Source organism: Heterodontus francisci, chromosome 4 (genome assembly GCF_036365525.1).
Source record: "Heterodontus francisci isolate sHetFra1 chromosome 4, sHetFra1.hap1, whole genome shotgun sequence".
Lineage (NCBI taxonomy): Eukaryota > Metazoa > Chordata > Chondrichthyes > Heterodontiformes > Heterodontidae > Heterodontus > Heterodontus francisci.
In genome coordinates, this window is record NC_090374.1 from 178,333,085 (window position 1) to 178,357,356 (window position 24,272).

Genomic DNA, 24,272 nt, shown 5'->3' on the forward strand with positions numbered 1-24,272 from the left:
TACACCCACAGTGCAGTTAGAGAGGGAGTTCCAGGATTTTGATCCAGTTACAGTGAAGGAATGGCGCTATATTTCCAAGCCAGATGGTATGTGGCTTGGTGTAAAATTCGCAGATGTGGTCCTGCTAGATCTGGCAGTGGATGGCTAAACCATCACCGTACCCTTTCAAATTTGCATCTTTTTTACTTAAGGGAGCAGAGATGAGGGCCATACTGGGGGAAGGGCCAGGATGAGAGAGAGCAATGCTTTTATTGGGGACGAAAGCATCAAAGGTGGAGGTGAGGGTGCGGCTGAACAAATCAGTAGCTGCTGAAATGCTATGGCGAACAGAGGACCAGAAGCTAAACAATTGGGATTTTGAAAATGCAGCTACAAGTGAATAGGGGGATAGTTTTCTTACAGGGACGGATACAGAATGAGGTGGGGTTGAGGTGTGGCAGGGGGATGTGGGTGGAGAGTAATACAAGGCCAAAGACTTGCAGGTGGTAGGTAAATTGGCCATTGTAAATTGCCCCTCGTGTAGGAAGGTGATAGGGAATATGGGATTACTGTAGGGTTAGTATAAATGGGTGGTTGTTGGTCGGCGAAGGGCCGAAGGGCCTGTTTCAGTGCTGTATCTCTAAATAAAAATAAAAAAAATATAAAAAAAATAAATAAGGAAGTGATCAGAGATGGCCTTATCTGTGATTGATACAATGGGACCAGCAAGACCATGTGAGACAGCAAGGTTAAGGAGTGGCCATGAACATGGAGGGAGATATTTAGGGAGGATAAGACGGCAGTGAACTCAGGGGAGAGAGAACATGCTGAGTTGAGATGGAGATTGAAATCACAGAGGCTGAGAAGTTGTTCAGTGCAGAGGCTGAGGAAGGAAAGCAGTGAAGATATCTTGGTGATAAAATTATCATAAAATTGGGAGGGCAGTAGAAATGATGATTTTGAAAGAGGTGAGAGGGGTAAAACAAGGTGAGATGCTCAAAGGAAGAGTGAGTGCCAGAGGAGTAGGGGGTCAGGCCAAGGTGTGACTTGGTGATAACAGCCACAGCGATACCACAACAATCTTGGCAGGGCAGGTGGTGGAAGCAAAAGCCAGGCGGGAGGTTTCATTAAGGAAAAAGGTGTTATCACCTCTCACTCTTATCTATTTTGCCAGCTGCTATCAGATTTTTCTAACTGTTGATCGTGTATATTGGCTGGAAATTCTCCCAATGGTATCAATCTACAACAATCTTGTTTGATGTCAGCTGTGGCTCAGTGGGCAGCACTCTCCGCTCCAAGCCAGAACATTGTGGGTTCAAGTCCCAGGGACTTGAGCACATAATCTAGGATGACACACCAGTGTAGTACTGAGGGGATGCTGCACTGTCGGAGATACCCCCTATCACATGAGACACTAATACTGAGGCCCCGTCTGCCCTCTCAGGTGGGCATAAATGTTCCCACAGCACTATTTCAAAGAAGAGCAGGCGAGTTCTCCCCAATTCCCTGGCCAATATCGTTAACACACATTATCTGGTCATTTTCACATTGCTGTCTGAAAATTGGCCCCTGAATTTCCGACATTTGAAGTGTAGTGTCACTGTTATAATGTACTTCATTGGCTGTAAAGCACTTTGCGACATTCTGAAGTCATGAAATGCAGAATATAAATGCAGATTCTTTCTCCTATATGTATGTGATAACAGGTAATTTGGAGAGTATAGAAAGCATCAACAAATTAAATTATTCTGAATGAAATCATTAATTACAAGAGCTATACATCTCAGCCTATAGAGAAACCCTTATAATTCAATCTACTTTCCTAATTCTCAAAATTCGATAAGTTTAGCTAGTTAACTATAAAAATAATATTAAATCAATGTATGACAAGTACATAAAACAACGGAATGAACGTCTTTAAAATGGGACTGAATTACATCTTGTACCCAGGCCCAATTATCTCTCACCCTCTAACACCACTCACCTCAAGTCCACAATACCAAACATCAACTACTATTCAATAACAATTAAATTTTTGTATCCCTCATACTATTTGTTACATTTACTGACAAATATTCATGCAGGAGTTATGCATGTCTGGTGTAATTGGAAGGAAATTGTAAATGCAGTGTCACTTGTGGAATATCATTTACATATAGTCTTAGTTTAACTCAGGTTTGGAAACATTCTGGAGCACTGACCTTCACATTCCAGGTTTGCTCCGTCCCACTGTCCATGGGCAGAGCAGACGGATGTGGTGTTTCCTCTCACACGCACATAGCCAACCTGACACTGGTACACAGTTTCACTTCCATAGGTTGTGTGAGCTGCTGGATATCTCACTGTGTTCAGTAAAGCCGGTGGTGATCCACAGTCAACAACTGCAGAGAGACAAATCCAAGTTATTTTAGAATTTTTTTTGTTGATTGTATATAAGGTCATATGGCATTAGCATTAAGTCACATGTTAGAATAGGGTGTAAATTCGTTGCAGCCTATTTTCGAGTCTGAAATAGGAAGAGTGCACCACAAGGCACAAGGCTCACCCAAAATTGGGCCTCAGGCCTGATCATGGTGTTGCTGCAGACACCTATCAGGCATCGAGGAACAGCTTATTGCAGCAACGCACCAAGGCTCCTTTGACAGCACCTTCCAAACCCACGATCTCTACCACCGAGAAGGACAAAGGAAGCAGATGCATGGGAACACCACCACCTGCAAGTTCCCCTCCAAGTCACACACCATCCTGACTTGGGACATCGCCGTTCCTTCACTGCTGCTGGGTCAAAATCCTGGAACTCCCCTTCCTAACAGCACTGTGGGTGTACCTACCCCACATGGACTGCAGCGGTTCAAGAAGGCAGCTCACCACCACCTTCTCAAGGGCAATTAGGGCTGGGCAATAATTGCTGGCTTAGCCAGCGATGCCCACATCCCATGAATGAATAAAAAAAAGAAAAAAAAGGGAAGATGGTTGCTTCTGAGAGGAGGACAATCGGAAGGGAAGGGGACAGTTGGGTATGAGCAAAAGGGGTGATTGGGAGAGACCATCAGAAGCTATATATGGCATGTTTGCCTGCCATATTGGATGCTTACATGCCCATTTTATGCCTTTAAAATCATAGTGGCATCAACAAATTTTTAGGCTAATATTTCTAATTTGATTCACATAACACAATCGTGGGTGCCCACCATGAGGGTAACTACTGACTGACTCCACCGCTGAGTGCAGCAACGTACATATAAAACAATCCGTGAAGGAGTGCTGACATGCAGCAACACATCCATGGGTTGGGATGGCATTCTTTCATGGCTTATGATATCAGCTAAAGCCTTGGATGTACTGCAAACAGTATGATATGGCCCTACCTGCACCAACTATATTGCACCAACACATTTCTGAATTTTAAAACTGAACGTTTCAGGATATCTTCATACAAAACATTTTTTGGTGAGTCACAAAAGAGATTTTCTGATACATTATGGAATCATAGAATGTTACAGCACAGAAGGAGGCCATTTGGCCCATCATGTCTATGCTGGTTCTTTGAAAGAGCCATCCAATTAATCCCATTCCCCTGCCCCCTCACCATAGCCCTGCAAATCTTTCCCCTTCAAATATTTATCCAATTCCCTTTTGAAAGTTACTATTGAATCTGCTTCCACCGCCCTTTCAGGCAGCGCATTCCAGTTTACAACAGATCTCTATGTAATTGTTTTATTGCAAAAGGCTGGCAAGGAAACAGCTTACTCAGCATCTCTCTATAAACAATCACTGGAGTACAAATTCCATCCACTGATAATCAATGCATCGATCGGTAAACCCTTTCTAGGGCTGCTCTAGGAGAACGATGCAGGTTCCATCTACATTCAAATAAATTAGGATAGCTCCCAAGAAAAATCCAATATAACTTTGTACTCAGCTAAGCAAAATTGGGAGAGGGATTTAATATGATCTTCCAATTCATGAAATGAATTGCATTCAGGCGATTGGTAATTTATTAATAGATTTATTCATTATTGTCTCAGTTTTAACTTCATTTCAAAATGAAGGTCACCGTATCAACTTACTGCAAAGTGGCAGAATAGGCAGCTGAGAAACCAACTGCTCCCTCTGCAAGAAAGGATGTTGATCTACACTAGTAATGTGGAGCCATATCCTGACAGTACTCATTCCCAATTGCTCGAGCCTTTTCCCTATGGCGCAGCGCCTGAATGCATCACGTTATGGAACAGAGCCTCAGAGTCCAGGCTGGTTCCCAGATATCATCTGTTTCCTACATTACAACGGTAAAAAAGGCACTTAATTGGCTGTAAAGCACTTTGGACCATTCCGAGTTATGAAAGGTTCTGTATCAATGCAAATCAGTCTTTCTTTCTTTCTGAAGCTTAGCCAGGCTGTTTGCAACCTTGGTGTTATGTTTGACTGCAAGATGAGCTTCTGACCACATATCCACTCCATCAACAAGGCTACCTACTTCCATCTCTGCAACATCATCTAATTCCACCATTCTGGGCTCATCAGCTGCTGAAACCCTCATCCATGCCTTTGTTACCTCGAGACTTGACTATTCCAATGCTCTCCTGGCCGGCCTCCCATCGTCTACCCGACACAGATTTGTGTTCATTCAAAGCTCTTATATTGCCTGTATCTTAACTTGCACCACGCCTCATTTACCCATCACCCCCGGGCTTTCTGACTTACATTGGCTCCTGGTGCAACAATGCCTCAATTTTGAAATCCTCATCCTCGTTTCCAAATCCCTCCAAGGCCCCACCCCTTCTGAACTCCAGCCATGCAACCCTCTGAGATATCTGTGCTCCTCTAATTCTGGCCTCTTGCGCATGCCAAATTTTAATTGCTGCAACATTAATGACTGTGCTTTCAGCTGCCTTGGCCCTAAACTCTGGAATTCCCTCCCTAAACCCCTCCGCCTCCCTATCTCTCTCTCCTCCATTGAGGTGCACCTTCAAACTTACCTCTTTGACCAAACTTTTGGACATCTGTCCTGATATCTCCCTCTGTGGTTCAATATCAAAATTTTCATTGATAGATAACACTCTCGTTCAGCGCCTTGGGATGTTTTGCTATATTAATGGTGCTATATAAATGCAAGTGTTTTTGCCGTTGTTCTTCCAATCTCATCAAGGGTGGTAGTGGTGGCACTACGATTAGCCTGAGTGTTCCTGATTTGGAGTGGGGTGAGGGGCTGAAATAAATCACAGGGCTGTCCAGTCATAATCATTATCTGATGCCCCATGCTGGAAAGTGGACACGTGTGGATGTCAAATGACACTGGGTTCAAGCTTCATTTTGAGATCCCTCATGGCCAATGACATTGATACTCCATGGTCACACAAGAAAAAAATGATCAGTTTTGCAAGGTTATTGACAAGCTGTTGGCACTTGTGGAGCTAGACCTCAATACAAGTCAGGAGGGAAGCGGAGAAAACATTCTGGTTTTCAGACCACATCCCAACCCTCCCATCAAACCACATGCTGAGGGTGGTGGAGGTGGCGGGGGGGTAAAACCAAAAGATTCTTACAAACATTTGGAAGAAAACAAGTACATGAGCACTATTTTCTTCTCAGTTCCTGTGCCATGAGTGCAATGATATCGGTTCACAATTTACCACCCAACCTCAATCATGCCTTAGTAGAGAGGCTCTGACTGAAGCCCAGACATCTTCACAAGGAGAAAGGAAAGCCACCCCAGGCTAAAGGCACATAGCCAATATCTCTTTCCTTCCGCCATCTACTCCTTTCACAAAGTCAAAGCATGCTTGCTGCAGACTTATAGAGGCACTGAAGCAGATTTTAGGCAATAAAGATATTACAAGGATGATACTAGAACTGAGAGGTTGTAAATATCAGGAAAGATTGAATAGGCTGGGATTCTCTTCTCCAGAAGAGAGAAGGCTGAGGATGATCAAATGAAAGGTCCTTAACATTATGAAGGGGTTTGACAAGGTTGACATAGAGAAGATGTTTCCACTGGTGGAGGAGTCCAAAACTAGGGAACATAAATGTAAGATAGTCACTAATAAATCCAATATGGAATTCAGAAGAAATTTCTTTACCCAAAGAGTGGTGAGAATGTGGAACTCACTACCACCGGGAGTGGATGAGGTAAATAGCATCGATGTATTTAAGGGGAAGCCAGATAAACACATAAGGGGGAAAGGAACAGAAGGATATGCTGATAGTTCAATAAAGAGGGACGCATGGACCAGTTTGGCCTATTGGCCTGTTTCAGTGCTGTAAATTCTATGGAGTCACATTTCAGTACGTGTCCAGGTAGCCATTATTCATGCATAAGGTTACACACTGAATGTTGGCACGCTATCCAACTGTAGATGCATTAAACCTAAGTTCAGCTCTGAGCTCACCCAATATTTATATCGTTTGTTCTCTTTCCTCATACTCTCTGCTGTTTTAAACATTGTTAATGTTTAATCCTCCTCCACAATCCATCTCGGATGTGCTGCTTTCTCAAGCCTCCAATCCCCTATTACAACAACACAACACCTACGCTGATGAATTCTCCTCTCATTCCTGTACAGCACAGGCCAAGGCTTCAACTGGGGTCCCCTCCTCTTCCTCATTCACATGCTGACCCTCATCCAAAAGTGTGGAGTCAGCTGCTCATGTACACTAATGGACTCCCTCCAATTCCATCATTGCCCCCTAGCTTACAATAAGTTATCCTTATAACAGCACCCCCTACGACTACAATGTGAAATGCTTCCATTTCCTGCACCAGCTATCTTTCGCTAATTGCTGGCAAATAAGTGGCAATTTTATACAATGGGCTCACACTGACGGGGAACTGGATTGTGACTGCATAAATTAAATTTACATGGAACTCCTTCAACCATTGAAGACAAGAGACTTTCATCTCATTAGTCTGGCACGGATTTGAGCCTCGCTCTCAAGGAAAAAAGCCAGTGGTTGGCTCAGTGCCCCAGGCCGTCTCCCTAGAGAGAATTATAGAATGGCCTCCTTCTGTGCTGCAACCATTCGGCCCATCATGTTTGTGCTCGCTCTCTGCAAGAGCAACTCAGGTATAATACAGTTCATACATAAAAACACAGAGACACAACCATTTACTGGCATGACTGCAAACTATTCAAGTCCACTTTTGCCAAACTTAATTTAAAGTTTGAAACAGTAATTTGGCCATCCGAATTTTCCAGTGGACTATCAACATCGCAATGGACTTTGGTTTCTTTCCTGCAAATCAAAACCACAACTTACCAAAAAAAATTGAATCTGGTTAATAATCAACATATTTACTTGCACAATGTGTTCCATCATTCGGAGTGAATGACTCCATATTGTTGGATGGTCTGTATCCTTCGTTGCATGTACAGTAATAGCTGCCATATGTGTTGTAACAAGTCGTATAGTCCCCACAGATCTTTTTAGCCCCGATTTGGCATTCATTTTTATCTAAAGAGAACACATTAAAAAATGTAATCCCTGTCATGACATAACCAAAAAATATGCACCACATCAGCATACCAATGAAAGCAAACCATAGATTTTTTTATTTTTCCATTTTTCTGGCTGTCAGCCACCAAACACAGAGAGGATAACAAGAACTCTGAGTAGATTACATAGTCATATAATTCCCAAAGCGCTTTACAATCAATGAAGTACTTCTTGAAGTGTAATCACTGTTGCAATGTTGAAATACGACCAATTTGCACACAGCAGGCTCCCACAATCAGCGATGTGATAAACAAGATAATTTGTTTCAGTGATGTTGATTGAGGGATAAATATTGGTCAAGACGCCTGTGATAACTCCCCTGCTCTTCTTCGAAATAGTGACCATGGAATATTTTACATCTACCTGAGAGGGCACATGGGGATGTGGTTTAACATCTCACACAAAAGGCAGCACCTCTTACAGTGTAGCACTCCCACAGTGCTGCACTGGGAATATTAGCCTAAATAATGTTCACAAGGTTCTAGAGTGGGGCATGAACCCACAATCGTCTAACGCAGAAGTGAGAGTACTACCAACTGAGCCACAGCTGACACTCAAGACCAAATAAAGTTAGTGACAGCGTAGGTCATAGCTTAGCTGCTGTTTTAGCTTCAGCAGTAGTGATCCAATCCTGCTGCATGAATCCATTTGTTAGACAATGGGATGTGGTGACAATATACCAAATCAATTTCCAACAGAACAGCCATCTTACACTAAGCAGCAGAGTTAAGGCACACATGCAGAAAGCTCTCCATAACTGAAAACATCTATTCTTTAAAGATTGGCAAACTGAGTGTTAATCATGGAATATTGTCATAGTGCTAGTTCTGCTTTGTGCTATTAAGATCTGTCGTTGCTAGACCGCAACATTAGACTAAAGGTCTGACAGACAGGGCACTTTGTCCAGCTTCTGTCGTGCTCAGACCTCAACAGAATTGACTATTATTTTCCAAATGTCTTACCTGCACAGAAATTCCGTCCATTTCCATAAAATCCATAGTTACAGGTGCAGGTCTTCAAGCCATCCTTGATTGTGCATGAAGCATTATCATGACAGGTGGAACAAACATCCAGTTTTGCATCTGGTGCTATAGCTGCTACACAGAAAGATAGTACAGCCACTCAACATTGAATTGTACTGGACTGTTCTCTTCGCCATCTTCCCCCCCGCCACCCCCAACCTTATTTGGTCCTTTTAACCCCTCACTTTTCTCCTCCTGAAGGCAATGACTCATACTGCTCTACAATCCCATTTCACCCAAGAGTTCACCCTTTGTATATGGAGCCGCTTTTAATTTCAGAGAACATTCAAACTGCTCCCAACCCCACAGATACCTTTAATCAGCGAAAAGCCTACCTATCCCGCCTGTCTCAGCAGCCTGCAGCGGTCCCTTTAAGGACTGCTTGTTAGTCAATGCTCACCTAGTACCAATACATGGAGCCTGTGAGGTGCACAGGAGGGCACCTGGATCATTCAGGTCTATGTTCCGAGAAAATGGGAGTTGGATATGGAGCAGAAACGTCCGCCACATGCAGTGAAATTTGGTCCCTGTAAGTGTGAGCTTTTACATGCTAATTTAACGCAGTCATGTAAACTAGAAAGTGTTTGAAGAATATCCTGGGTTAACTCTCTGTGTCTACACAGCGTAACATCTATTATGCTAAACTAGGCAACTATTCGAGACAATTATTCCTTGCTGTCCAAACACACTTCACCTGAACACTACACCTGGTTTTGATTCTCCACATGGTTAGGATTTGGACTGCACTGCCTGAGAGCGTAAGGTTAATAGATTTTTTTTTATTTTTTTTATTTAGAGATACAGCACTGAAACAGGCCCTTTGACCCATCAAGTCTGTGCCGACCAACAACCAACCATTTACACTAACCCTACAGTAATCTCATATTCCCTATCACCTACCTACACTAGGGGCAATTTACAATGGCCAATTTACCTATCACCTGCAAGTCTTTGGCAGTGGGAGGAAACCGGAGCACCCGGCGAAAACCCACGTGGTCACAGGGAGAACTTGCAAACTCCGCACAGGCAGTACCCAGAATTGAACCCAGGTCCCTGGAGCTGTCAGGCTGCAGTGCTAACCACTGCGCCACTATGCCGCCCAATGGCAGCTTTCAAAAAGGAATTGGATAAATTCTTGAAGGAGAAAAGAATTGCAGGGGTGTGGGGCAAGAGCCAGGAGTGTGGCTAATTGGATTGCTCTGAAAGAGCTGGCTCAGCCTTGATGGGATGAATGGCCTCCTTCTGTGCTGTACCATTCTATGAAATGCTACTGGAGATTGATTCGAGTATTCGTCTCATATATATACCGGCATCACAGGTTTTTAAGCACTTGAAAGCCTTTTTATAGTGTCTTCACTTGTTAAGTTTTCATGACAAATAGTTGGAATAATTTATCAAATAAAGCAGTAGTGCTGAAGACATTGAGGATAAAATTAGATGCCATGATGGGAGAGTTGCATAGTGACTATGATATTCAATACCCTTTACTCATCCCTTACTTTTATGTTTTATGTTACTTAAACAATAAAAACATATTCAACTAAAACTTCAATATGCTTTATTGGCGATACCCTCCCCCCATTCATAAAATACCTAGTCCTCATTCCATCATATTGCTGTTGCTGCTAATAATATGGCAGTGGATGGGTAGAGGGGCGTGGGGAGAGACAGAGAGCGGGGGCGGAGAGACAGAGAGCGGGGGCGGAGAGACAGAGAGCAGGGGGCGGAGAGACAGAGAGCAGGGGGCGGAGAGACAGAGAGCAGGGGGCGGAGAGACAGAGAGCAGGGGGCGGAGAGACAGAGAGCAGGGGGCGGAGAGACAGAGAGCAGGGGGCGCAGAGACAGAGAGCAGGGGGCGGAGAGACAGAGAGCAGGGGGCGCAGAGACAGAGAGCAGGGGGCGCAGAGACAGAGAGCAGGGGGCGCAGAGACAGAGAGCAGGGGGCGCAGAGACAGAGAGCAGGGGGCGCAGAGACAGAGAGCAGGGGGCGCAGAGACAGAGAGCAGGGGGCGGAGAGACAGAGAGCAGGGGGCGCAGAGACAGAGAGCAGGGGGCGCAGAGACAGAGAGCAGGGGGCGCAGAGACAGAGAGCAGGGGGCGCAGAGACAGAGAGCGGGGGCGGAGAGACAGAGAGCGGGGGGCAGTGGAGGGCTAGAGAGAGGGGGCAGAGAGATAGAGAGAGGAGGTTGAGTGATAGAGCTGACCATCATTGGCGAACATATGACAGCTAATCCCAAAGCTTATCCCAGGCTGATATTGCCAAGGGGCAACAAGTAGATGAGGAAGAGGTGAGGGCCAAAGATGGATTCTGGGGGGTGGGGGCGCGGGCGGGTGGGGGAGCTTTACAGGTGATGTGCAGAGAAACCATTCTTCGAGATGCTGGGGCTACAACTGGATAGGTAGGAGTGGAAACAACCAGAGTTGGACAGGTTTAAGGAGTATTTTTAGGTAGATGGTGTGGATGGGTGTTTTTCTGAATGGAGGGATGTGACTAGTGGTGTTCCGCAGGGTTCAGTGCTGGGACCTTTGCTGTTTGTAGTATATATAAATGATCTGGAGGAAAATGTAGCTGATCTGATTAGTAAGTTTGCGGACGACACAAAGGTTGGTTGAGTTGCGGATAATGATGAGGATTGTCAGAGGATACAGCAGGATATTGATTGGTTGGCAACTTGGGCGGAGAAATGGCAGATGGAGTTTAATCCGGAGAAATGTGAGGTAATGCATTTTGGAAGGTCTAATGCAGGTGGGAGGTATACAGTAAATGGCAGAACCCTTAGGAGTATTGACAGGCAGAGAGATCTGGGCGTACAGGTCCACAGGTCACTGAAAGTGGCAACGCAGGTGGATAAGGTAGTCAAGAAGGCATTCGGCATGCTTGCCTTCATCGGTCGGGGCATAGAGTATAAAAATAGGCAAGTCATGCTGCAGCGGTACAGAACCTTAGTTAGGCCACACTTAGAATAATGCATGCAATTCTGGTCGCCACACTACCAGAAGGACGTGGAGGCTTTGGAGAGGGTACAGAGGAGGTTTACCAGGATGTTGCCTGGTCTGGAGGGCATTAGCTATGAGGAGAGGTTGGAAAAACCCGGATTGTTTTCACTGGAACGACGGAGGTGGAGGGGCGACATGATAGAGGTTTACAAAGTTATGAGTGGCATGGACAGAGTGGATAGTCAGAAGCTTTTTCCCAGGGTGGAAGAGTCAGTTACTAGGGGACATAGGTTTAAGGTGTGAGGGGCAAAGTTTAGAGGGGATGTGCGGGGCAAGTTCTTTACACAGAGGGTGGTGAGTGCCTGGAACTTGCTGCCAGGGGAGGTGGTGGAAGCAGATACGATAGCGACGTTTAAGAGACATCTTGACAAATATATGAATAGGGTGGGAATAGAGGGATACGGACCCCGGAAGTGCAGAAGGTGTTAGTTTAGGCAGGCATCAAGACTTGGAGGGCCGAATGGCCTGTTCCTGTGCTGTACTGTTCTTTGTACTATATGGAACATTGCAGAGTTGTAAATACAATATTGTAATCCATGCTATATCGCAAGGTTTTAAGAAACCATGTTTAATCCATTGCAAATCGCTTTGAACTCAGACCAAGTAAGTACATGGAATTTACAGCACAGAAACAGGACATGTGACCCAACTGGTCCATACCAGTGTTTAAGCTCCACAGAAACCTCCTCCTACCTCACTTCATCTCACCTATCAACATATCCTTCTATTCCTTGGCGAGGGGGTGATGAAGGGTCACTGACCTGAAACGTTAATTCTGCTTCTCTCTCCACAGATGCTGCCAGACCTGCTGAGTATTTCCAGCATTTCTTGTTTTTATTTCAGATTTCCTGCATCTGCAGTATTTTGCTTTTATTGTCCTTCTATTCCTTTCTCCCTCATGTGTTTATCTAGCTACCCTTTAAATGCATCTCTGACATTGGCTCAACTACTCCTTGATGAGCAAGTTTCCCATTCTTACTATTCTCTGGGTAAAGAAGTTTCCCCTGAATTTCCTATTGGATTTATTGGTGACTATCATATTGATGATCTCTCGTTTTGGTTTCCCCCACAAGTGGAAACATTTTCTCTATGCCTACCCAATCAAACCCTTTCATAATTTTGAAGACGACCATTAAATCACCCATCAGCCTTCTCTGGAATTGTAAAATTGTGAATTACAGTTGTTTCTTTTTAAAAATAGAACTGCCCCATAAACTCGCCTGAAAGTTTAAAAACAAAAGACAGGATACTTCAATTTTTGGTAAATTTATTGGCAAGGCTTGGGACGTCCCTGCCTCACAACTGCAATAGATTATCTGAAATTGATTGTTTTCAAGATTACTACTCATCAAACATGAATTTCTCTGCATCACAGGAGACACACCATGTGGTATCAGCAGAAGATATTTTTGATTATTTCATGGGGCGGACTCGACCATGAAAACTTTATCCTGAGGACCAGCCGAGATAATCAAACCACAAGTAACTATCTGCGAGCAACTCTTGCTCCTCTTGCAGGATGTGGGAGGTAAAGGGTCACCACTTGTGTCCCTGCTGACTTCACCTGTGAGAAGTGCACCCAACTCCAGCTCCTCACAGACCGCGTTACGGAACTGGAGCTGGAGCTGGATGAACTTTGGATCATTCAGGATGCTGAGGGGGTGATAGAGAGCAGTTATAGGGAAGTAGTGACACCTAAGTTACAGGATAAAGGTAGCTGGGTGACCGTCAGGGGAGGGAAAGGGAATAGGCGCACAGTGCAGGGATCCCCTGTGGCCGTTCCCCTCAATAATAAGTATACCGTTTTGGATGCAGTTGGGGGGGACGACCTACCAGGGGAAAGCCACAGCGGCCAGGTCTCTGGCACTGAGCCTGGCTCAGTGGCTCAGAAGGGAAGGGGGGAGAATAGGAGAGCGATAGTGATAGGAGATTCAATGGTTAGAGGAACAGACAGGAGATTCTGTGGTCGCGAACGAGACTCCCGGATGGTACGTTGCCTCCCGGGTGCCAGGGTCAGGGATGTCTCGGATCGAGTCTACAGGATTCTTAAGGGGGAGGGGGAGCAGCCAGAGGTCGTGGTACATATCGGTACCAATGACATAGCTAGGAAAAGGGATGAGGACCTGAAAAGCAAATATAGGGAGTTAGGTTGGAAGCTGAAAGGCAGGACGAGCAGAGTAGGAATCTCAGGATTGTTACCGGTGCCACGTGCTAGTGAGGCTAGAAACAGGGAGCGAGTGCAGCTGAACACGTGGCTACAGAACTGGTGTAGGAGGGAGGGATTCAGATATGTGGATCATTGGGATACCTTCTGGGGAAGGTGGGACCTGTACAAGAAGGACGGGTTGCATCTGAACTGGAGGGGCACCAATATCCTGGGCGGGAGGTTTGCTAGAGCTTTTCGGGAGGGTTTAAACTAGTTTGGCAGGGGGATGGGAACCGGTGCTACGGATCAGTGCATGGGGTAGCTGTTGAACAGGCAGATACCGAGTGCAGAGAGTCTGTGAGGAAGGTTAGACAGATGACAGGGCAAAGTTACAGCCAGTATGATGGGTTGAAGTGTGTCTATTTTAACGCAAGAAGTGTCAGGAATAAGGGTGATAACTTAGAGCATGGATCAGTACTTGGAGCTACGATGTTGTGGCCATTACGGAGACATGGATAACACAGGGGCAGGAATGGGTGTTGGATGTTCCGGGGTTTAGATGTTTCAAAAGGAATAGGGAGGGAGGTAAAAGAGGTGGGGGAGTGGCATTGTTAATCAGGGATAGTATCACAGCTGCAGAAAGGGAGGTCGTCGAGGAGGGTTTGTCTACTGAGTCATTATGGATGGAAGTCAGAAACAGGAAAGGAGCAGTCACTTTGTTGGGAGTTTTCTATAGACACCCCCAATAGCAACAGAGACACGGAGGAACAGATTGGGAGGCAGATTTTGGAAAGGTGCAGAAGTAACAGGGTTGTTGTCATGGGTGACTTCAACTTCCCTAATATTGATTGGAACCTCCTTAGTGAAAATTGTTTGGATGGAGCAGTTTTTATCAGGTGTGTCCAGGAAGGTTTCCTGACTCAATATGTAGATAGGCCGACTAGAGGGGAGGCTATGTTGGACTTGGTGCTTGGCAACGAACCAGGCCAGGTGGCAGATCTCTTGGTGGGAGAGCATTTCGGTGATAGTGATCACAACTCCCTGACCTTTACTATAGTCATGGAGAGGGACAGGAGCAGACGGGATGGGAAAATACTTAATTGGGGGAGGGGGAATTACAATGCTATTAGGCAGGAACTGGGGAGCATAAATTGGGAACAGATGTTCTCAGGGAAATGCACAACAGAAATGTGGAGGTTGTTTAGGGAGCACTTGCTGCGACTGCTGGATAGGTTTGTCCCAATGAGGCAAGGAAGGGATGGTAGGGTGAAGGAACCTTGGATGACAAGAGATGCGGAACAGCTAGTCAAGAGGAAGAAGGAAGCTTACTTAAGGTTGAGGAAGTAAGGATCAGACAGGGCTCTAGAGGGTTACAAGGTAGCCAGGAAGGAACTGAAGAATGGACTTAGGAGAGCTAGAAGGGGACATGAAAAAGTCTTGGCAGGTAGGATTAAGGAAAATCCCAAGGCGTTCTACACTTATGTGAGGAACAAGAGGATGGCCAGAGTGAGGGTAAGGCCGATCAGGGATAGTGGAGGGAACTTGTGCCTGGAGTCAGAGGAGGTAGGGGAGGTCCTAAATGAATACTTTGCTTCAGTATTCACTAGTGAGAGGGACCTGGTCGTTTGTGAGGACAACGTGGAACAGGCTGATATGCTCGAACAGGTTGAGGTTAAGAAGGAGGATGTGCTGGAAATTTTGAATGATATGAGGACAGATAAGTCCCCGGGGCCAGACGGGATATACCCAAGGATATTACGGGAAGCGAGGGAAGAGATTGCTGCGCCCTTGGCGATGATCTTTGCGTCCTCACTGTCCACTGGAGTAGTACCGGATGATTGGAGGGTGACAAATGTTGTTCCCTTGTTCAAGAAAGGGAATAGGGATAACCCTGGGAATTATAGACCAGTCAGTCTTACGTCGGTCGTGGGCAAATTATTGGAGAGGATTCTGAGAGACAGGATTTATGATTATTTGGAAAAGCATGGTTTGATTAGAGACAGTCAGCATGGCTTTGAGAGGGGCAGGTCATGCCTCACCAGCCTTATTGAATTCTTTGAAGATGTGACAAAACACATTGATGAAGGAAGAGCAGTGGATGTGGTGTATATGGATTTTAGCAAGGTGTTTGATAAGGTTCCCCATGGTAGGCTCATTCAGAAAGTGAGGAGGCATGGGATACAGGGAAAGCTGGCTGTCTGGATACAAAATTGGCTGGCCCATAGAAGTTCGAGGGTGGTAGTCGATGGAAAGTAGTGACCAGTCGGTGACCAGTGGTGTTCCGCAGGGATCTGTTCTGGGACCTCTGCTCTTTGTGATTTTTATAAATGACTTGGATGAGGAAATGGAAGGCTGGGTTAGCAAGTTTGCCGATGACACGAAGGTTGCTGGAGTTGTGGATAGTGTGAAAGGCTGTTGTAGGTTGCAACGGGACATTGACAGGATGCAGAGCTGGGCTGAGAAGTGGCAGATGGAGTTCAACCAGGAAAAGTGTGAAGTGATTCATTTTGGAAGGTCGAATTTGAATGCAGAATACAGGCTTAAAGACAGGATTCTTGGTAGTGTGGAGGAACAGAGGGATCTTGGGGTCCATGTCCATAGATCGCTCAAAGTTGCCACCCAAGTTGATAGGGTTGTTAAGAAGGCGTATGGTGTGTTGGCTTTCATTAACAGAGGGATTGAGTTTAAGAGCCACGAGGTTATGCTGCAGCTCTATAAAGCCCTGGTTAGACCACACTTTGAATATTGTGTTCAGTTCTGGTCGCCTCATTATAGGAAGGATGTGGAAGCTTTAGAGAGGGTGCAGAGGAGATTTACCAGGATGCTGCCTGGACTGGAGGGCATGTCCTACGAAGAAAGATTGAGGGAGATAGGGCTTTTCTCATTGGAGCGAAGAAGGATGAGAGGTGACTTGATAGAGGGGTACAAGATGATGAGAGGCATAGATAGAGTGGATAGTCAGAGACTTTTTCCCAGGGCGGAAAGGGCTATCACCAGGGGGCATAATTTTAAGGTGATTGGAGGAAGGTTTCGGGGAGATGTCAGAGGTAGGTTCTTTACACAGAGAGTGGTGGGTGCATGGAATGCGCTGCCAGCGGTGGTAGTAGAAGCAGATACGTTAGGGGCATTTAAGCGACTCTTGGATAGGTACATGGATGATAGTAGAATGAAGGGTAGGTCGTTAGTTTGATCTTAGAGTAGGTTAAAGGTTCGGCACAACATCGTGGGCCGAGGGGCCTGTACTGTGCTGTACTGTTCTATGTTCTAACTCCGAAGACAGACTGGGGCTTCTGGAGGCTTGAAGACCAGCAAAAGCCCGTTACTGGCTATAATACCCAAAAATAGTCAAGCAAAAATCATTAAGAACAGGTTTCTCACCATTACACTTTCAAAATGACGATGGGAGAACTCGTGCAGTTAAACGTGCAACTTTGCTTTAAATGACCTTTTTGCGTCGAAATAGGCATAATAAAGTTATTTAGTTACGCAAATAAACTCAGCTACTCTCCCACCCCACACCGGTCCGTGTACAGGACGCGGGCAATGATAATTCTTTGGAGGAAGAGTATAATTGGATTCATTGAAATCAATAAAATGAGTACTCACCGTGCAGGTACAGAAAGCCAGTGTACAAGACCCCCATGTATAGGTTCAGGAGAGGGGTACCGCGGCTCCCGCCTCGGCGCTTGACCGTCCTCATGGCCAGCACAAGCAGACTGAGCTTAACGCGAGGAGTGTTTGTCGCTTGTCCTTTTAGCCCTGGTTTCCTGCCAGTGCCGCCTGCTCCCACTGTTATCTGGTTACGTTTGATAAGTGTGGCCTCATTAGATTAAAAAGTCGTTTCATATATATATAAATATACACATATTTAATTTATATATAGATAACTATTTCTATTCCGACAGAAATAGCCAACTAGCAAGAGGTCTCTCGGGTGAAGTGACTTTTACTGACTTCTGAGTTTTTGGAAAGTCATTGCCATTTCATTATTAATTGCTGCTATTATATTCAGCCGTTGTTGCATTTAGGTGAAAGGATTTTAAACTAATGCTTGTAGTTTATTCAAGTAGTTGGGGGTACCCCAATATCAATGTATCCTTTTATTTGTAGTCTATTGAGAGAGTAGTTAGCAAAGCATAAGGAGGCCATTCGGTCCATCGTGTCTGCACCAGCTCTCTGAAAGAGCATTTCACTTAGTGCCATTCCGCCGTCTTCTCTCGTTAACCCTGCTTCTGTGATTCTGTGATCTTGGGCTTCATAAATAGAGGCATTTAGTAAGTAGTGACCTGGAACTCGCTACTAAGGGGGTGGCGGAAGTGAAGACACTCAATGATTTCAAGAGGAAATTGGATGGGCACTTGAAGGAAATAAACTTGCAGGGCTACAGGGATAAAGCTTTGGATTGGGACTGATTGGATTGCTCTACGGAGAGCTGGCATAGACTCGATGGGCCAAATGACCTCCTTCTATGCCGTTATGACTCTATGGCTAAAGTATTGGGACTAGCCCAATATCAACACTGTGTATCATCTGATGATTCACACTGTTTCCATTGCTAGTCGTGTATATATAGATCGGAGGGTGGAGATGAAACATTCAAAGCACAGGAAGCTGTAGCATTGCCCACCACACAATTCCAGCTAATCCAAAGGAGGGTCCTTTACACATGGAGCTGGGAGTTGGCTAAGGACAGATAAAGAGTATTATAGTTTTATCTAAAGGCCTTAGCGAAAACGTTTTTGGTCAAGCCTGTATTGATATAGTTGTATCTTGTCTAGATGATTTCACCCCCAGTGTTGTATTTATAATGACAGTGTAGATAATTACACTGTAATCACATTCTTGCACCAATGTTGACACTGCACTGCTTCCACTGCAGGCGCATGTAATTATAGCATGACAAGTCATAGGCCATTATAAATGTGGCCAGAGGAATTTATAATAGAAAAAAATTGACAGGAGTGTGTCTAGATACTAGATTTTTAATACGTTATATAATGAGCCAACAATGTAAATCATTGTATATATTCCTCATTTACATGCATTTTTTTTATTTCTCTGTAGCACAAGTTTCTAATAATTTTACCACTGCTCCAAAATGTATACATTTAGATGAAAAACTGTCGGCCAGTTTTTCAATTTATTTGTACATACGGGAATCTAAGCTGAAGCTTTTCCTTAAAGAAAACAAATTGAGATGAAGGGAGTATTTCCCAGGCAAGGGGAGGTGGATTGCCATGCCTGCAGTGACTTAAATTCCCTAAAAGTGGTGTTGGGTTGGGATCCCAACATTATCCCCACCTCTTCGGGCTTTCACCAGGGTGGGGGGAATTGAAGGCAAGCTGGGAATCCCCTTGGATTTGTCTGGTAAGTAATTAAGGTACTTAAAAAGCCAATTAAGAACTGTTTTCTGGATTTCTCCGCCAGGGGACCTGTTTCCTAACCTGTCAGCAACTTGCCAGGGTCACCGAGGTGAGTACACAAGGGGAAGAGCTTCTTCAGTGAAACTGACAAGCTGGGAAGGATTTGATCAGTTACACTGAAGAGCTCCAGCTATGGCCAGGTGAGAGACTGCTGTTCAAAGCACTTTTTCTCTCAGATATTGCTATCACTGCTTGACAGGTGATTGCCAACTTCTTGAAAGGCACTTGGCTCATTTTCAGCGGCACCTCCCTGCTGCCACCCTTCACCATGGCATGGTAGCAGTTTATGCAGCTACATCTTGCACCTCTGATGAGGGACAAGAGGAGAAGCAACACCAACAGCACCAGGAGCAACACCAGCAGCAGCACCTGCTGCCTTGTCCTGAACCGCATGCCCCTCCACAGGGCAGAGGGGATATGGACACAGAGATCCAGTTCAAAGGAGACGAGACACCCAACACAGAGTGTACAGGCAGAAGATTAGCTCTCCCGACGTGTCTGAGCACCAGTGCCTCAGGTGGCTCAGACTATCACACCATGTCGCTGCTGATACTGTAGCCTCCTGGAACGAGACCTCCATCCTAGTGGAGCAGGTGGGCACACATTGCCAGTAGCTGATATAGTGCCTGTCAATGGAGGACTAACCCCACTGACCCCTGCGCACCCCCCCAACCTCTCCCCACCACCGGGTCTCTGCTTCTCACCAGGGTTATGCACCTGCCTCTCCTGCAAGGGGAGAAAGCAGAGAGTTTTTTTTTAGAGATACAGCACTGAAACAGGCCCTTCGGCCCACCGAGTCTGTGCCGAACATCAACCACCCATTTATACAAATCCTACACTAATCCCATATTTCCCTACCACCTACCTAAACTAGTGACAATTTATAATGGCCAATTTACCTATCAACCTGCAAGTCTTTTTGGCTTGTGGGAGGAAACCGGAGCACCCGGAGAAAACCCACGCAGACACAGTTGTGAGTGTGAGAAATGGATTGTGTGGATAGAAGGAGAGGACAACATTTGTGGGGTGGCTGTGAGGCATGAGTGTGAGAGGGCATTAGGCTGAGGGCGAGTGTGAATGTTTGCTGCTCAGATGGGGATGTGAGGTGCCTGCAGAGAGAGGAATGAGTGCAGGGTGTGTTGGTCAGAAATGCTGTGTAGGAGAATGCTGGGCAAGTCAGAGTGCGGGGCTTGGCATGTGAAAGCGTTATGCTGCTCACCTGTCATGGTCTCCGGAGGTCCTGGATCCTCGGTGCACTGTCTCCAGGCTGGAGGAAACACAGATCTGCTGCTAACTTCCTCAACCACTTCCATCCACGCCTACTTTGTTAGGCTGGCCTCTTCCATGGGAGAGTTCACCTCACTGCTGTCCCTCAGATCCCGCAGCAGGATCTCCAGGTAAGAGTGAGAGACCCGGGGAGAAGCCTTCCCAGGACTTCTCTCCATTCCTGTGGTTGCTGCAGCCTCAAAAATCCAAGTTCTGGTGAGCCCTTGTAACCCATGTTATGGCTCCTTTAATTAGAAATTCTTCCTTTGACAGAATGGACCCGCCATCCTGCTCACCCTCCCTGATTGGTCAGGGAATCCAGAGGCAGGATGAAAGTGCCGTGGCCTTGGGAAGGAGCGACGGCAAAGCCTGTTCCTTCATCATTCAGATTCAGATTGAGAAGGTGGTGGTGAGTTGCCTTCTTGAACCGCTGCAGTCCTTGGGGTGTAGGTACACCAACAGTGCTGTTCAGAAGGGAATTCCAGGATTTTGACCCAGCGCCAGTGAAGGAACGGCGATATAGTTCCAAGTCAGGATGGTGTGTGGCTTGGAGGGGAACTTGCAGGTGGTGGTGTTCCCATGCATCTGCTGCCCTTGTCCTTCCAGGTGGTGGAGGTCATGGGAGGGTGCTGTCGAAGGAGACTTGGTGAGTTGCTGCAGTGCATCTTGTCGATGGTACACACTGCTGCCACTGTGCATCGGTGGTGGAGGGAGTGAATGTTTAAGGTGGTGGATGCGGTACCAAACAAGCAGGCTACCTTGTCCTGGATGCTGTCAAGATTCTTGAGTGTTGTTGGAGCAGCACTCATCCAGGCAAGTGGAGAGTATTCCATCACACTCCTGACTTGTGCCTTGTAGATGGTGGACAGGCATTGGGGAGACAGGAGGTGAGTTACTTGCCGCAGAATTCCCAGCCTTTGGCCTGCATTTATGTGGCTGGTCCAGTTCAGTTTCTGGTCAATGGTAAACCCCAGGATGTTGATAGTGGGGGATTCAGCGATGGTAATGCCACTGAATGTCAAGGGGAGACGGTTGCATTCTCTCTTGTTGGAGATGGTCATTGCCTGGCACTTGTGTGGCACGAATGTTACTTGCCACTTATCAGCTCAAGCCTGGATATTGTCCAGATCTTGGTGCATATGGACACGGACTGTATCTGAGGAGTCACAAATGGTGCTGAACATTGTGCAACTTCAGCGAACATCCCCACTTCTGACCTTATGATTGAGGGAAGGTCATTAATGAAGCAGCTGAAGATGGTTGGGCCTAGGACACTACCCTGAGGAACTCCTGCAGTGATGTCCTGGGACTGAGATGATTGTTGTCCAACAGCCACAACCGTCTTCCTTAGTGCTAGGTATGGCTCCAACCAGTGGGGAGTTTTCCCCTGATTCCCATTGACACCAGTTTTCCTCGGGCTCTTTGTTGTCATACTTGGCCAAATGCTGCCTTGATGTCAAGGGCAGTCACTCTCACCTCACCTCTTGAGTTCAGCTCTTTTGTCCATGTTTGAACCAAGGCTGGAATGAGGTCAGGAGCTGAGTGGCCCCGGTGAAACCCAATCTGAGGTCAGTGAGCAGGTTATTGCTGAGCAAGTGCTGCTTGATAGCACTGTTGACGACCCCATCCATCACTTTGCTGATGGTTGAGAGTAGACTGATGGGGCGGTAATTGACCGGTTTGGATTTGTCCTGCTTTTTGTGTACAGGACATACCTGGGCAATTTTCCACATTGCCGGGTAGATGCCAGTGTTGTAGCTGTACTGGAACAGCTTGGCTAAAGGCGCGGCTAGTTCTGGAGCACAAATCTTCAGCACTATTGCCGGAATGTTGTCAGGGCACACGGCCTTTGCAGTATCCAGTGCCTTCAGCTGTCCTGCCCAAAGACTTTTCTCCACTCTATTTTTGCCTGTTATAAGCCTCTTGCACCAAATCAACTGTTAAATCTCTAACAGTTTTACAACAACAACTTGCATTTATATAGCACCTTTAACATGGTACTACATCCCAAGGCACTTCACAGGAGGGATTATTAAACAAAATTTGACACCAAACCACTTAAAGAGATCTGAGGACAAAAACTTGGTCAAAGAGGTAGGTTTTAAGGAGTGTCTTAATGGAAGCCAGAGAGATAGAATGGCAGAGAGGATTGTTGAGGAAATTCCAGAGTTTAGGATCTAGGCAGCTAAAAACATCCACCAATGGTGCAGCGATGGAAATTGCGGGTGTGCAAGAGGTCAGAATTGGAGGAGAGCAAAGATCTTGGAGGGTTGTAGGGCTGGAGGAGGTTACAGAGGTAGGGAAAGGGGTAAGGGGGGAGAGGCTGGAGAGACTTGAGACAAGATGGGAATTTTAAATAACTCAAGGTATTGCTGGATGGGGAGCCAATGTAAGTCAGCAAACACCTGGGTTAACTTTACAAAGGAAAACTGCAGTACATTAAAAGGAAATCAACACAGATGGATCTAGAACATGGTACGTTCAGGTCCATCAAAGGGGATTCTGTCTTTGAATGGTTGCAAAAATATTCTTTCACATCAAACCATTTATACAATTATGAGAGGTTGACAGTATCTTGTGCTATGTCATTCACAAATAGTTGTTCATCATTTAGAGTGGTTTCAAAGACATTTCCTGCCTATGGAGACAGAATTATTTTTGGAGGTTTTTCTAACTAACTTCAAATGATGTGCTCACAAACTGCAGATGAGATATATGTAGCATAGATAATTTATTAAAAACTGTACATAGTAGACAGGGACAATGAAAGAAAAACAGAAAATGTTGGAAATACTCAACAGGTCTGGTTGCATCTGTGACGAGAGAAACAGAGTTAATGTTTCAGGTCACAGACCTTTCATCAGAACTGAGAAAAGTTTGAAATATAATAAGTTTTGAGCATGTGAAAGAGGGAGGGTGGAAACAGGAACAAAATCACCCTGTGATAGGGTGGTGGACAGGAGAAATTAAATGACAAAAGGTTTCATGGTGCAAGGCCAAAGAGAATGGTAATTGTAATATTCTGATGCTGATTAGTTTTATAGCAAAATATCTAAGAGATTGACCGTTACAGGAACAGGAGTTTATTTATATGCATCTGACTTCTATAGCTTCCAGTTTCACTCTACAGGAGGTTCTATACAGGTTTTTTACATCACTTCCTGTGATGACACTCACAGACTATTTACATAATCTGCCCAGTAACAACCCTATATTACATTCTACTACATCTTTCCCTAAGTCTCTGACTTCACTTCTCAGAATGTCAATCGCTGTGGCATTTCTACAAGTCTGCCATAATGTGTTCTTCTCTCTGTCGAAGATATCTGGGGTTTTGGGTCTTTTAGTTCTTCCTTCTCATTCTTTTGTACTTCAGTAGAACTATTTGATGACTCAAGTTCTTCACTCAGGTTGTTCTCTGGGTTGATGCTTATTACAGCTCTGTGGGTTCATTAACTTCTTGAGATGAATGTTCCTCTTGTATTTGCTGCTTCTTTGGTATCACCACTTGTTTCTTCTTATCATCCCTTGGTCAGTTTAGACAATGTATGATCATGGATATGGTGATTATTCTAGCACTTGTCCATACCTTCTCTGATCTGTAACCCAGATTGATTCTCCAGGTTGGATGTCTGTCAAGATTTTGGTTCTGTGACATCTGTCCTAATTCTCAGATTAAATAGATCTTCCTCTATCCTCTCTCTCCCTCACTTTTTCCAAGTCTGCTGCATTCACTTGTAGTTTACGCTTTCTTGGAAGTATAGGAAGTTGTGTCCTTAACCTTCATCCCATCAACAATTCGCATGGGGCTAAACCATTCTTGAAGTGGTGTTGCTCTATAGCTTGAAAGTGCTAATTGAAAATCTTCATTCTTCTTTAATAAAGTTTTCACAGTCCTTACACCTCTCTCTGCTTTGCCATTTGCCTGATGATATCTCGGTGAAC

General features: G+C 45.4%; 1 protein-coding gene across 9 annotated transcripts in view; it reads right to left on the reverse strand.

The window, feature by feature from the left end:
- Positions 1–17,387, reverse strand: part of susd1 (sushi domain containing 1) — a 107,834-nt gene extending 90,447 nt beyond the window's left edge. For 7 of the 9 annotated variants that reach the window (XM_068030657.1, XM_068030652.1, XM_068030653.1 and 4 more), the window contains exons 1-4: positions 17,245–17,387; positions 8,436–8,570; positions 7,276–7,431; positions 2,181–2,360 (exon numbers count right to left, since the gene is read on the reverse strand). In XM_068030657.1, coding sequence (XP_067886758.1) covers positions 2,181–2,360; positions 7,276–7,431; positions 8,436–8,570; positions 17,245–17,338 — 565 coding nt within the window. In that variant the 5' untranslated portion in view covers positions 17,339–17,387. The remainder of the gene's footprint in view (positions 1–2,180; positions 2,361–7,275; positions 7,432–8,435; positions 8,571–17,244) is intronic. The other 2 variants (XM_068030649.1, XM_068030651.1) reach the window with 2 other exon arrangements.
- Positions 17,388–24,272: the final 6,885 nt, after the last annotated feature.